We start from the raw sequence: 15,720 nt of genomic DNA on the forward strand, positions 1-15,720 counted from the left end.
CTTGTCAGTGGTGCGTGGTGCTTGTGTAATTACTGTACGATAGTGTTGTTTCTGTTGGCTTGTCAGTGGTGCGTGGTGCTTGTGTAATTACTGTACGATAGTGTTGTTTCTGTTGGCTTGTCAGTGGTGCGTGGTGCTTGTGTAATTACTGTACGATAGTGTTGTTTCTGTTGGCTTGTCAGTGGTGCGTGGTGCTTGTGTAATTACTGTACGATAGTGTTGTTTCTGTTGGCTTGTCAGTGGTGCGTGGTGCTTGTGTAATTACTGTACGATAGTGTTGTTTCTGTTGGCTTGTCAGTGGTGCGTGGTGCTTGTGTAATTACTGTACGATAGTGTTGTTTCTGTTGGCTTGTCAGTGGTGCGTGGTGCTTGTGTAATTACTGTACGATAGTGTTGTTTCTGTTGGCTTGTCAGTGGTGCGTGGTGCTTGTGTAATTACTGTACGATAGTGTTGTTTCTGTTGGCTTGTCAGTGGTGCGTGGTGCTTGTGTAATTACTGTACGATAGTGTTGTTTCTGTTGGCTTGTCAGTGGTGCGTGGTGCTTGTGTAATTACTGTACGATAGTGTTGTTTCTGTTGGCTTGTCAGTGGTGCGTGGTGCTTGTGTAATTACTGTACGATAGTGTTGTTTCTGTTGGCTTGTCAGTGGTGCGTGGTGCTTGTGTAATTACTGTACGATAGTGTTGTTTCTGTTGGCTTGTCAGTGGTGCGTGGTGCTTGTGTAATTACTGTACGATAGTGTTGTTTCTGTTGGCTTGTCAGTGGTGCGTGGTGCTTGTGTAATTACTGTACGATAGTGTTGTTTCTGTTGGCTTGTCAGTGGTGCGTGGTGCTTGTGTAATTACTGTACGATAGTGTTGTTTCTGTTGGCTTGTCAGTGGTGCGTGGTGCTTGTGTAATTACTGTACGATAGTGTTGTTTCTGTTGGCTTGTCAGTGGTGCGTGGTGCTTGTGTAATTACTGTACGATAGTGTTGTTTCTGTTGGCTTGTCAGTGGTGCGTGGTGCTTGTGTAATTACTGTACGATAGTGTTGTTTCTGTTGGCTTGTCAGTGGTGCGTGGTGCTTGTGTAATTACTGTACGATAGTGTTGTTTCTGTTGGCTTGTCAGTGGTGCGTGGTGCTTGTGTAATTACTGTACGATAGTGTTGTTTCTGTTGGCTTGTCAGTGGTGCGTGGTGCTTGTGTAATTACTGTACGATAGTGTTGTTTCTGTTGGCTTGTCAGTGGTGCGTGGTGCTTGTGTAATTACTGTACGATAGTGTTGTTTCTGTTGGCTTGTCAGTGGTGCGTGGTGCTTGTGTAATTACTGTACGATAGTGTTGTTTCTGTTGGCTTGTCAGTGGTGCGTGGTGCTTGTGTAATTACTGTACGATAGTGTTGTTTCTGTTGGCTTGTCAGTGGTGCGTGGTGCTTGTGTAATTACTGTACGATAGTGTTGTTTCTGTTGGCTTGTCAGTGGTGCGTGGTGCTTGTGTAATTACTGTACGATAGTGTTGTTTCTGTTGGCTTGTCAGTGGTGCGTGGTGCTTGTGTAATTACTGTACGATAGTGTTGTTTCTGTTGGCTTGTCAGTGGTGCGTGGTGCTTGTGTAATTACTGTACGATAGTGTTGTTTCTGTTGGCTTGTCAGTGGTGCGTGGTGCTTGTGTAATTACTGTACGATAGTGTTGTTTCTGTTGGCTTGTCAGTGGTGCGTGGTGCTTGTGTAATTACTGTACGATAGTGTTGTTTCTGTTGGCTTGTCAGTGGTGCGTGGTGCTTGTGTAATTACTGTACGATAGTGTTGTTTCTGTTGGCTTGTCAGTGGTGCGTGGTGCTTGTGTAATTACTGTACGATAGTGTTGTTTCTGTTGGCTTGTCAGTGGTGCGTGGTGCTTGTGTAATTACTGTACGATAGTGTTGTTTCTGTTGGCTTGTCAGTGGTGCGTGGTGCTTGTGTAATTACTGTACGATAGTGTTGTTTCTGTTGGCTTGTCAGTGGTGCGTGGTGCTTGTGTAATTACTGTACGATAGTGTTGTTTCTGTTGGCTTGTCAGTGGTGCGTGGTGCTTGTGTAATTACTGTACGATAGTGTTGTTTCTGTTGGCTTGTCAGTGGTGCGTGGTGCTTGTGTAATTACTGTACGATAGTGTTGTTTCTGTTGGCTTGTCAGTGGTGCGTGGTGCTTGTGTAATTACTGTACGATAGTGTTGTTTCTGTTGGCTTGTCAGTGGTGCGTGGTGCTTGTGTAATTACTGTACGATAGTGTTGTTTCTGTTGGCTTGTCAGTGGTGCGTGGTGCTTGTGTAATTACTGTACGATAGTGTTGTTTCTGTTGGCTTGTCAGTGGTGCGTGGTGCTTGTGTAATTACTGTACGATAGTGTTGTTTCTGTTGGCTTGTCAGTGGTGCGTGGTGCTTGTGTAATTACTGTACGATAGTGTTGTTTCTGTTGGCTTGTCAGTGGTGCGTGGTGCTTGTGTAATTACTGTACGATAGTGTTGTTTCTGTTGGCTTGTCAGTGGTGCGTGGTGCTTGTGTAATTACTGTACGATAGTGTTGTTTCTGTTGGCTTGTCAGTGGTGCGTGGTGCTTGTGTAATTACTGTACGATAGTGTTGTTTCTGTTGGCTTGTCAGTGGTGCGTGGTGCTTGTGTAATTACTGTACGATAGTGTTGTTTCTGTTGGCTTGTCAGTGGTGCGTGGTGCTTGTGTAATTACTGTACGATAGTGTTGTTTCTGTTGGCTTGTCAGTGGTGCGTGGTGCTTGTGTAATTACTGTACGATAGTGTTGTTTCTGTTGGCTTGTCAGTGGTGCGTGGTGCTTGTGTAATTACTGTACGATAGTGTTGTTTCTGTTGGCTTGTCAGTGGTGCGTGGTGCTTGTGTAATTACTGTACGATAGTGTTGTTTCTGTTGGCTTGTCAGTGGTGCGTGGTGCTTGTGTAATTACTGTACGATAGTGTTGTTTCTGTTGGCTTGTCAGTGGTGCGTGGTGCTTGTGTAATTACTGTACGATAGTGTTGTTTCTGTTGGCTTGTCAGTGGTGCGTGGTGCTTGTGTAATTACTGTACGATAGTGTTGTTTCTGTTGGCTTGTCAGTGGTGCGTGGTGCTTGTGTAATTACTGTACGATAGTGTTGTTTCTGTTGGCTTGTCAGTGGTGCGTGGTGCTTGTGTAATTACTGTACGATAGTGTTGTTTCTGTTGGCTTGTCAGTGGTGCGTGGTGCTTGTGTAATTACTGTACGATAGTGTTGTTTCTGTTGGCTTGTCAGTGGTGCGTGGTGCTTGTGTAATTACTGTACGATAGTGTTGTTTCTGTTGGCTTGTCAGTGGTGCGTGGTGCTTGTGTAATTACTGTACGATAGTGTTGTTTCTGTTGGCTTGTCAGTGGTGCGTGGTGCTTGTGTAATTACTGTACGATAGTGTTGTTTCTGTTGGCTTGTCAGTGGTGCGTGGTGCTTGTGTAATTACTGTACGATAGTGTTGTTTCTGTTGGCTTGTCAGTGGTGCGTGGTGCTTGTGTAATTACTGTACGATAGTGTTGTTTCTGTTGGCTTGTCAGTGGTGCGTGGTGCTTGTGTAATTACTGTACGATAGTGTTGTTTCTGTTGGCTTGTCAGTGGTGCGTGGTGCTTGTGTAATTACTGTACGATAGTGTTGTTTCTGTTGGCTTGTCAGTGGTGCGTGGTGCTTGTGTAATTACTGTACGATAGTGTTGTTTCTGTTGGCTTGTCAGTGGTGCGTGGTGCTTGTGTAATTACTGTACGATAGTGTTGTTTCTGTTGGCTTGTCAGTGGTGCGTGGTGCTTGTGTAATTACTGTACGATAGTGTTGTTTCTGTTGGCTTGTCAGTGGTGCGTGGTGCTTGTGTAATTACTGTACGATAGTGTTGTTTCTGTTGGCTTGTCAGTGGTGCGTGGTGCTTGTGTAATTACTGTACGATAGTGTTGTTTCTGTTGGCTTGTCAGTGGTGCGTGGTGCTTGTGTAATTACTGTACGATAGTGTTGTTTCTGTTGGCTTGTCAGTGGTGCGTGGTGCTTGTGTAATTACTGTACGATAGTGTTGTTTCTGTTGGCTTGTCAGTGGTGCGTGGTGCTTGTGTAATTACTGTACGATAGTGTTGTTTCTGTTGGCTTGTCAGTGGTGCGTGGTGCTTGTGTAATTACTGTACGATAGTGTTGTTTCTGTTGGCTTGTCAGTGGTGCGTGGTGCTTGTGTAATTACTGTACGATAGTGTTGTTTCTGTTGGCTTGTCAGTGGTGCGTGGTGCTTGTGTAATTACTGTACGATAGTGTTGTTTCTGTTGGCTTGTCAGTGGTGCGTGGTGCTTGTGTAATTACTGTACGATAGTGTTGTTTCTGTTGGCTTGTCAGTGGTGCGTGGTGCTTGTGTAATTACTGTACGATAGTGTTGTTTCTGTTGGCTTGTCAGTGGTGCGTGGTGCTTGTGTAATTACTGTACGATAGTGTTGTTTCTGTTGGCTTGTCAGTGGTGCGTGGTGCTTGTGTAATTACTGTACGATAGTGTTGTTTCTGTTGGCTTGTCAGTGGTGCGTGGTGCTTGTGTAATTACTGTACGATAGTGTTGTTTCTGTTGGCTTGTCAGTGGTGCGTGGTGCTTGTGTAATTACTGTACGATAGTGTTGTTTCTGTTGGCTTGTCAGTGGTGCGTGGTGCTTGTGTAATTACTGTACGATAGTGTTGTTTCTGTTGGCTTGTCAGTGGTGCGTGGTGCTTGTGTAATTACTGTAAGATAGTGTTGTTTCTGTTGGCTTGTCAGTGGTGCGTGGTGCTTGTGTAATTACTGTACGATAGTGTTGTTTCTGTTGGCTTGTCAGTGGTGCGTGGTGCTTGTGTAATTACTGTACGATAGTGTTGTTTCTGTTGGCTTGTCAGTGGTGCGTGGTGCTTGTGTAATTACTGTACGATAGTGTTGTTTCTGTTGGCTTGTCAGTGGTGCGTGGTGCTTGTGTAATTACTGTACGATAGTGTTGTTTCTGTTGGCTTGTCAGTGGTGCGTGGTGCTTGTGTAATTACTGTACGATAGTGTTGTTTCTGTTGGCTTGTCAGTGGTGCGTGGTGCTTGTGTAATTACTGTACGATAGTGTTGTTTCTGTTGGCTTGTCAGTGGTGCGTGGTGCTTGTGTAATTACTGTACGATAGTGTTGTTTCTGTTGGCTTGTCAGTGGTGCGTGGTGCTTGTGTAATTACTGTACTTGCTGCTCGGAAATCAAGCCATCACTTCCTGAAGGGTGGGGTCTCTCAAATAACTGGATCTTGTAATTAGCTCCCATTCATACAGAAAGCTGGCATTCGCCATGCTGATTCAGACAGGCAAGGGAAGGTCCTGCTGTTTGAACGCTGGCCCGTGCACGGAGTGTGTGAGCTGCTTCAGAATGAGGCACTGCACCCATACTGGGGGGACAAAGAGCTCAGGTAGTATCTCAATTCATTCACAGATAAATACATTACCATCGTATACATTACAATCAGATTAATATAAGACTGAGGTTCTCTGGAGAAGCCTATCTCTCTCTGTCTTTCTACTCTAACCCTAACCCTAACCCTAACCCTATCTCTCTCTGTCCTTCTACCCTAACCCTAACCCTAACCCTATCTCTTTCTGTCCTTCTTCTCCCTCTCTCCCACTCTCTCCTTCTCCTCCTCTCTCCTTCTCCCTTTCCCTCTCTCCCCCTCTCTCCCTCTCTCTCGCTTCACTAGCAGTGTAAATAATATGCAGTCAGTCATGATTGATGAGGGATTTTAGGGAGAGTATATATATATATATATATATATATATATATATATATATATATATATATATCACACACACACACACACACACACACACACACACACACACACACACACACAGTTATAGTCAAAAGTTTACATACCCCAATGGAAATTTATAATTTCTAGAAATATCTCTTAAAAAAAAGTATTAGGAAAAATCTTTTGTAGCAAAAGTTTTGCTTTTGTTGATGAGGAAAAAAGATACAATAAATAGATGTCTACAATTATTTATTTCAGCAATTTTTTTGCAAAACTCCAAAAATGCTAATTCAAAAGTATTCATACCCAAACAAGGACAATGAAATTAATAGTTGAGGAACCTTTAGCAATAATAACCTCTTTTAAAGGATTATGATATTTGGCAATGAGCTTTTGACAAACTGTGATGTAAACTTTTGACTACAACTGTGTGTGTATGATACCTATGAATTTACCAAGCAGTGATCTCAAACACACACAGACACACATCCATACAATGATCTCAAACACACACAGACACACGTCCATACAATGATCTCAAACACACACAGACACACATCCATACAATGATCTCAAACACACACAGACACACGTCCATACAATGATCTCAAACACACACAGACACACGTCCATACAATGATCTCAAACACACACAGACACACATCCATACAATGATCTCAAACACACACAGACACACGTCCATACAATGATCTCAAACACACACAGACACACATCCATACAATGATCTCAAACACACACAGACACACGTCCATACAATGATCTCAAACACACACAGACACACGTCCATACAATGATCTCAAACACACACAGACACACGTCCATACAATGATCTCAAACACACACAGACACACATCCATACAATGATCTCAAACACACACAGACACACATCCATACAATGATCTCAAACACACACAGACACACATCCATACAATGATCTCAAACACACACAGACACACGTCCATACAATGATCTCAAACACACACAGACACACGTCCATACAATGATCTCAAACACACACAGACACACATCCATACAATGATCTCAAACACACACAGACACACATCCATACAATGATCTCAAACACACACAGACACACATCCATACAATGATCTCAAACACACACAGACACACGTCCATACAATGATCTCAAACACACACAGACACACATCCATACAATAGCAGCGCACCAATAAGTCTACTTTATTATAGTGCTGGTGTTTATGAATGTAGCCTGTGCTCATTTACTGTACTGTCCATGGCAAGGTGCCTTATATACTGGTTTCATAGGGTTATGCACACAGCAGATAGTGTATAAAGCAACTAAAATAACAGGACTTTAAATAAGTATTTCACAGTGTACTATAGACGCAGTGTACTGAGCGGTCATGACTCCAGCTTCAAACAGCCGACCAGAGTGTAGAGTGCAGCTGTAACTAAGCTGGATGGACTCAGAGCTCCTCAGGGGTTCCTGTGTGCCGGGGGTATGCTGGCAGCCTCCCTCCTGCAGGTGTGCAGTTTAAATGTCTTCATTTGCTGGCATTTCATGCTGCTCCCTGTTGAATGAAGCCATCGGCATGCTGAAATTATTAGCTGTTATTTTTTTCAGCAGCACAATCGGGTCAACAGAGCGCTCTTTGTGCAGGAGTGCCAAGGCTCCAGGGCTGATTGGTGAAAGTAGTTGATACCTGCCTGAGCTGTGGCATGTTCAAATGGAAACTGTGAGGGATAGACAGGCAAAGATAGACAGGCAGACAGGCAGACAGGCAGACAAGCACAGACAAACATACAAACAGACAGACAGGCACAGACAGACAGGCAGACAGACAGACAGGCAGACAGGCAGACAGGCAGACAAGCACAGACAAACAGACAGACAGACAGGCAGACAGGCAGACAGGCAGACAGACAGGCAGACAGATGTGTTTAAAATATAACAAGACTAAACCACAGAAGGCTCGTGTTTCCATGGAAACAGCCTGCCCTTGAAGTGCTGTTTAATTGAGTATGTGATCTGTGTGAGTCAGTGGGTCAGCACGCCCTCCTCACTCTCCCCCAGAATCCTCTCAGAGTTCCTGAAGAACCAAGTGATACTGTAACCCAGGACTCACTCAGACAGGGGGTCAGCACGCCCTCCTCACTCTCCCCCAGAATCCTCTCAGAGTTCCTGAAGAACCGAGTGATACTGTAACCCAGGACTCACTCAGACAGGGGGTCAGCACGCCCTCCTCACTCTCCCCCAGAATCCTCTCAGAGTTCCTGAAGAACCGAGTGATACTGTAACCCAGGACTCACTCAGACAGGGGGTCAGCACGCCCTCCTCACTCTCCCCCAGAATCCTCTCAGAGTTCCTGAAGAACCGAGTGATACTGTAACCCAGGACTCACTCAGACAGGGGGTCAGCACGCCCTCCTCACTCTCCCCCAGAATCCTCTCAGAGTTCCTGAAGAACCAAGTGATACTGTAACCCAGGACTCACTCAGACAGGGGGTCAGCACGCCCTCCTCACTCTCCCCCAGAATCCTCTCAGAGTTCCTGAAGAACCGAGTGATACTGTAACCCAGGACTCACTCAGACAGGGGGTCAGCACGCCCTCCTCACTCTCCCCCAGAATCCTCTCAGAGTTCCTGAAGAACCGAGTGATATCCCAGGACTCACTCAGACAGGGGGTTCCTCACTCTCCCCCAGAATCCTCTCAGAGTTCCTGAAGAACCGAGTGATACTGTAACCCAGGACTCACTCAGACAGGGGGTCAGCACGCCCTCCTCACTCTCCCCCAGAATCCTCTCAGAGTTCCTGAAGAACCAAGTGATACTGTAACCCAGGACTCACTCAGACAGGGGGTCAGCACGCCCTCCTCACTCTCCCCCAGAATCCTCTCAGAGTTCCTGAAGAACCAAGTGATACTGTAACCCAGGACTCACTCAGACAGGGGGTCAGCACGCCCTCCTCACTCTCCCCCAGAATCCTCTCAGAGTTCCTGAAGAACCGAGTGATACTGTAACCCAGGACTCACTCAGACAGGGGGTCAGCACGCCCTCCTCACTCTCCCCCAGAATCCTCTCAGAGTTCCTGAAGAACCGAGTGATACTGTAACCCAGGACTCACTCAGACAGGGGGTCAGCACGCCCTCCTCACTCTCCCCCAGAATCCTCTCAGAGTTCCTGAAGAACCAAGTGATACTGTAACCCAGGACTCACTCAGACAGGGGGTCAGCACGCCCTCCTCACTCTCCCCCAGAATCCTCTCAGAGTTCCTGAAGAACCAAGTGATACTGTAACCCAGGACTCACTCAGACAGGGGGTCAGCACGCCCTCCTCACTCTCCCCCAGAATCCTCTCAGAGTTCCTGAAGAACCGAGTGATACTGTAACCCAGGACTCACTCAGACAGGGGGTCAGCACGCCCTCCTCACTCTCCCCCAGAATCCTCTCAGAGTTCCTGAAGAACCAAGTGATACTGTAACCCAGGACTCACTCAGACAGGGGGTCAGCACGCCCTCCTCACTCTCCCCCAGAATCCTCTCAGAGTTCCTGAAGAACCAAGTGATACTGTAACCCAGGACTCACTCAGACAGGGGGTCAGCACGCCCTCCTCACTCTCCCCCAGAATCCTCTCAGAGTTCCTGAAGAACCGAGTGATACTGTAACCCAGGACTCACTCAGACAGGGGGTCAGCACGCCCTCCTCACTCTCCCCCAGAATCCTCTCAGAGTTCCTGAAGAACCAAGTGATACTGTAACCCAGGACTCACTCAGACAGGGGGTCAGCACGCCCTCCTCACTCTCCCCCAGAATCCTCTCAGAGTTCCTGAAGAACCAAGTGATACTGTAACCCAGGACTCACTCAGACAGGGGGTCAGCACGCCCTCCTCACTCTCCCCCAGAATCCTCTCAGAGTTCCTGAAGAACCGAGTGATACTGTAACCCAGGACTCACTCAGACAGGGGGTCAGCACGCCCTCCTCACTCTCCCCCAGAATCCTCTCAGAGTTCCTGAAGAACCAAGTGATACTGTAACCCAGGACTCACTCAGACAGGGGGTCAGCACGCCCTCCTCACTCTCCCCCAGAATCCTCTCAGAGTTCCTGAAGAACCAAGTGATACTGTAACCCAGGACTCACTCAGACAGGGGGTCAGCACGCCCTCCTCACTCTCCCCCAGAATCCTCTCAGAGTTCCTGAAGAACCGAGTGATACTGTAACCCAGGACTCACTCAGACAGGGGGTCAGCACGCCCTCCTCACTCTCCCCCAGAATCCTCTCAGAGTTCCTGAAGAACCGAGTGATACTGTAACCCAGGACTCACTCAGACAGGGGGTCAGCACGCCCTCCTCACTCTCCCCCAGAATCCTCTCAGAGTTCCTGAAGAACCAAGTGATACTGTAACCCAGGACTCACTCAGACAGGGGGTCAGCACGCCCTCCTCACTCTCCCCCAGAATCCTCTCAGAGTTCCTGAAGAACCGAGTGATACTGTAACCCAGGACTCACTCAGACAGGGGGTCAGCACGCCCTCCTCACTCTCCCCCAGAATCCTCTCAGAGTTCCTGAAGAACCGAGTGATACTGTAACCCAGGACTCACTCAGACAGGGGGTCAGCACGCCCTCCTCACTCTCCCCCAGAATCCTCTCAGAGTTCCTGAAGAACCAAGTGATACTGTAACCCAGGACTCACTCAGACAGGGGGTCAGCACGCCCTCCTCACTCTCCCCCAGAATCCTCTCAGAGTTCCTGAAGAACCGAGTGATACTGTAACCCAGGACTCACTCAGACAGGGGGTCAGCACGCCCTCCTCACTCTCCCCCAGAATCCTCTCAGAGTTCCTGAAGAACCGAGTGATACTGTAACCCAGGACTCACTCAGACAGGGGGTCAGCACGCCCTCCTCACTCTCCCTCAGAGTGTAATAAAGCATGGTGAAAGCACGGTAAAGTATAGGGATACATTGTAAAGAACAGAGAGGTATGGTATTAATAAACACGGCAAGCCAGGGTAAACTATAGTAAATGCATAATATAAGCATGGGAAAAGCATGGGTGAATAACTTTTGTAAGGGGCGGTCGGTGGTCTGTGCAGAAGGAGACGCTCACAACCAGCCTCTAAATGCCCTGCCTGCTCGTTCAAGGATCAGAGGTGGGATTGGATTTGTTTGGAGAGGTATATATTGATCTAGTTCAGCAGCTGTGCTCCCTCTCTTGCAGTCACCGCTACAGTTCAGCCCAGTCCTCTTTCCTTGCTGTTGCCCGGAGACTATGGAATGCACAATCAGCAGAGCAGTAAGATTTACAGCCTCTGATAAACAGGTCTGCAGATAGGACCCCTCCTCAGGCTGTTTGGGGTCACTGTGTGGCTGTTAACTGTCATGATAACCCCAGCATGGAGAGCGCATTACTGTCATTATTAGTCTCAAGGACGGTAATGACCAGAGCAGCCAAAAAACATGATGTTATCACTGTTTCAGATTCAATCTGCTGTGTATTAGAGGGGATCGCTGCACTGTAGGGGATTGGATTTGTTTGGAGAGGTATATATTGATCTAGTTCAGCAGCTGTGCTCCCTCTCTTGCAGTCACCGCTACAGTTCAGCCCAGTCCTCTTTCCTTGCTGTTGCCCGGAGACTATGGAATGCACAATCAGCAGAGCAGTAAGATTTACAGCCTCTGATAAACAGGTCTGCAGATAGGACCCCTCCTCAGGCTGTTTGGGGTCACTGTGTGGCTGTTAACTGTCATGATAACCCCAGCATGGAGAGCGCATTACTGTCATTATTAGTCTCAAGGACGGTAATGACCAGAGCAGCCAAAAAACATGATGTTATCACTGTTTCAGATTCAATCTGCTGTGTATTAGAGGGGATCGCTGCACTGTAGATTGCATCATGTGCAAAAACTGCAAAAAATTCACTGAAAGGTAATGCTGCCACATAATAAACACAAAAAAAAACTAATTTGAAGAAAGAAAGTGAGACAGTGAGGTGCCAGCCAGGCTGAGCTGGATTAGATATACAAACACAATGACCCAGGTCAGAGAATAACATGACCCAGGTCAGTGAATAACATGACCCAGGTCAGAAAATAGCATGACCCTTGTTAACAATAGGCCTGTATGTTTTTTACTAACTCCAGTTCTGTATGCCTCTACCCTTTTCTAACTGTGCTGTCTTGCAAGAGTACAAGCGAGTGCTTGGTGCCTCCATCGCCGGTGATAACTACCACTGCTGGCCCTCTTATAACCACGAGGGCTGCCTCCTGTCCGTCTTCAGCATCCAAGAGGCCATGGATGTGTGCGAGAGCCACGCCCAGTGCCGCGCCTTTGTGCTGACCAATCAGACTACCTGGACAGGTAACCCCCTCCCTGCTCTCTCTCTCTCTCTCTCTCTCTCTCTCTCTCTCTCTCTCTCTCTCTCTCTCTCTCTCTCTCTCTCTCTCATCCCTATACTGTCTCATTTTTTTCTCTATCCTCTCATTCTCACATTCTCCCACACCACATTCATTGGTATTCAAAAGCGATTACAGGAACATAAAACAAAAGACAACTTAGTAGCCTCTATCGAGTGTATGTGTGTGTGTGTAGGTCTGTGTGTCTCTGTGTGTCTTTGCGTGTGTGTGTGTGTGACTGTCTGTGTGTGTGTGCGTGTCTGTTTGTGTGTGTGTGTCTGTGTGTGCGTATCTGTGTGTGTGTGTGTGTGTGTGTGTGTGTGTGTGTGTCTGTCTGTGTGTGTGTGCGTGTCTGTGTGCCTGTGCGTATCTGTTTGTGTGTTTGTGTGTGTGTGTGTGTGTGTGTGTGTGTCTGTGTGTGTGTGTGTGTGTGTGTGGTGTGTATGCATGACTGTGTGTGTGTGTGTGTGTGTGTGTGTGTGTGTGTGTGTGTGTGTGTGTGTGTGTGTGTGTGTGTGCGTGTCTGTTTGTGTGTGTGTGTCTGTGTCTCTGTGTGTGACTGTCTGTGTGTGTGTGCTTGTCTGTTTGTGTGTGTGTGTCTCTGTGTGTTTGTGTGCATGTGTGTGTGTCTGTGTGTGTGTGTGTCTGTGTGTGCGTGTCTGTGTGTGTGTCCGTGTCTCTGTGTGTGTGCATCTCTGTTTGTGTGTTTGTGTGTGTCTCTGTGTGTATAAGTGCGGGAGAGCAGTTGTACGCAGGGGTTTCTAACGTCTCTGCAGTAAAAGATGACTCTCTAATTAAGCAACGTGGCCGTTGATTGACGGCTGCAATAATCGCAGCTGCATGGCCCCTCGTCTCTCAGCGCCTCTCATTCCCTGTCAGCTCACACAGGGAAACCCGATCCGAGTGCTTAATTAAACCGTGCGGCTGAAAGGCAGCCGTCAGCAGAGCAATCGTTAATCTTTATTGAAACAAGCTCGTCCAACCAAAACCACTTTCACATTCCTGCCCCTCCACTCCACTCCACTCCTTTCAACTCAGCCTCGTCCGACCCAAACCACTTTGACATTCCTGCCCCTTCATTCCACTCCACTCCACTCCACTCCACTCCATTCCCTCCAGCTCAGCCTTGTCTGACCCAAACTTTTACATTCCTGCCCCTTCACTCCACTCCACTCCCTCCAGCTCAGCCTCATCCGACCCAAACCACTATGACATTCCTGCCCCTCCACTCCACTCCACTTCCCTCCACTCCACTCCACTCCACTCCACTCCACTCTTACACAGAGAATTGTGAGGGTCTGGAATCAACTCCCCAGTAATGTTGTTGAAGCTGACACCCTGGGATCCTTCAAGAAGCTGCTTGATGAGATTTTGGGATCAATAAGCTACTAACAACCAAACGAGCAAGATGGGCCGAATGGCCTCCTCTCGTTTGTAAACTTTCTTATGTTCTTATGTTCACTCTACTCCACTCTCCAACTCAGCCGAGATGCTTTCTTTCATCTGATACTTTTGTTCTGAGCTCCTTGGTAAAGCTTACCTTCGTAACACAACTGTATACATGTGTATCAGTCAATCATCACACTGTAATTGTGGAATTATTTTATTTTTGTATTGTTATTATATTTTAAGTATGGACTATGTAGGTCTCTCTTTGTATTGGTGCTTGCACTATAGATATGTACCTGTGCTGGCAAAAGGTGAAGAAACTAAAGTAAACTAAATATATATATGCCACTGATTCTCATTGTCCCTCCCCGGCTCACAGGTCACCAGCTGGTCTTCTTCAAGGCGGGCGCTGCCAGTCTGGTTCCAGACCCTGATAAAGCGATGTTCCTCCGAGTGACGTTCTGAATGGAAGATGAGGCACACAGTGGAGCTCAAACACAGGGCCTTAAGCAGCTCCGAGCCAGCCTGCTCTCCTGAGCACAGGCTGAGGAGGCAGAGAGAGGGGAGGGCAGATGGAGAGAGAGAGACACAGAGAAATATCCTTGCACTACTTGCTCATGTGCCTATCTCTGGGGGTCCTGACCTCTCCAAGCAGGAGTTAAACCAAAAGACCCAAACAAACGTGCAATATCAGCAATCAAAAAAATGTGATGATTTATTATTATTATTTTTATTTTATTATTATTATTTGTATTATTATAATTATTATTTTTTATTAATAATGTTCTAATTACTGTATTATTATTGTTATTGTTGTTTTCACTCTGTAATATACCTGCAATTGCCTTGGATCTATTACTGTCTGAATAGAACTGTTTATAACCCCCTCCCCTGGGCTGGAAACCATGTAACAAAAAAGATCTCAACCTCAGGGCTCCAGGTTGTCAGCTGTTATTTAAAATCTGTTTAAATTGTGCTGTGCAGTGAAGTAAGTGGTTGGCCGAAGCTATAACGGGTGGTGTTAGGTTGGACTATCATACAAATCCTTAAAGACTTGCTTACCTCAGCCCAACTGGCCCTTTTAGAAGTTAGCAGCTGTGCAGAAATCCCAACGAAGGCAGCAGGGGAGCCGGAGGTCGAAGAAACACATTTTGGGCAGCTTTTCCTCGAGCTAAATGATCCATCGCCTGATCCCTGGAGAGCTGAGCGGTCCATCGTCTGGTCCCCGGAGAGCTGAGCGGTCCATCGTCTGGTCCCTGGAGAGCTGAGCGGTCCATTGCCTGGTCCCTGGAGAGCTGAGCAGTCCATCGCCTGGTCCCTGGAGAGCTGAACGGTCCATTGTCTGGTCCCTGGAGATCTGAGCGGTGAGCGGTCCATCGTCTGGTGCAGGCTGCCAGACAGGGCCTTGTTGAGAGAGATCGAGGTACATGCAGGAAAATGCAACCCAAATGTCAGCATGCTCGACTCATCTCGATCAACAGGGCTCACTTTATGATTTTATTACGGGACAATCACAAATACACTGTGCAGTGTCTGAGGAACAGATATTCCAAAAGCAGTTCTATTTGATCGATAATCTTGAGACCTGAACTGCAGCGGCAACTGGTTTAACCGGGGGTAAAAATAGTGTGGTGTTTAGAATTGGATTCTGAGGCTGTTTGGTGTTTAGTCTTGTTATTTCAAGCTCAGGTCCCTCCTCCAGTATTGTAAAGTGGAAGGGGTCAAACAGCAGCAGCAGCAGTAGCTGGATAAATGAAAGACTTCCATTTCCAAATGAAATTGAAACGTGTTTATCTGAACAGGATTGTCTACAGTATTTGCTTTCAGTGAAAGCAATAAAATAAGTGATAAAAAATGACTGTTAAAAATGACCATTGTCATTAATCATCTGGGGTTTTTTTTGTAGCTTGTATCATTTTGATATTTGCATAATAATAATAATAATAATAATAATAATAATAATAATAATGGTGATAATATTGTTTATTTTTGTATTGAAAAATAAAAGAATCGTGCTTTGTGTTTGAGTTGTGATGCTTGAATGCTGACTTGCTTGCCGAAGGGTGTGGGTGTGTCTGTGTGTTCAGGGCCAACCGGGCTGCTCCTCACCTCAGCAGAATTAAATCCCATAATCACAAGTTGATTCCAAATGTACTGTAATAAACTTGTCCTAATGGTTCTA

The 15,720-nt window shown here is 46.7% G+C and overlaps 1 protein-coding gene across 2 annotated transcripts in view; it reads left to right on the forward strand.

Moving 5' to 3' along the window:
- Positions 1 to 15,466, forward strand: part of LOC121316667 (extracellular tyrosine-protein kinase PKDCC-like) — a 41,054-nt gene extending 25,588 nt beyond the window's left edge. Inside the window, exons 6-7 of one of the 2 annotated variants that reach the window (XM_041251710.1) lie at positions 11,941 to 12,114; positions 13,918 to 15,466. In XM_041251710.1, coding sequence (XP_041107644.1) covers positions 11,941 to 12,114; positions 13,918 to 14,003 — 260 coding nt within the window. In that variant the 3' untranslated portion in view covers positions 14,004 to 15,466. The remainder of the gene's footprint in view (positions 1 to 11,940; positions 12,115 to 13,917) is intronic. The other variant, XM_041251712.1, reaches the window with a different exon arrangement.
- Positions 15,467 to 15,720: the final 254 nt, after the last annotated feature.

This window comes from Polyodon spathula, chromosome 6, assembly GCF_017654505.1.
Source record: "Polyodon spathula isolate WHYD16114869_AA chromosome 6, ASM1765450v1, whole genome shotgun sequence".
Lineage (NCBI taxonomy): Eukaryota > Metazoa > Chordata > Actinopteri > Acipenseriformes > Polyodontidae > Polyodon > Polyodon spathula.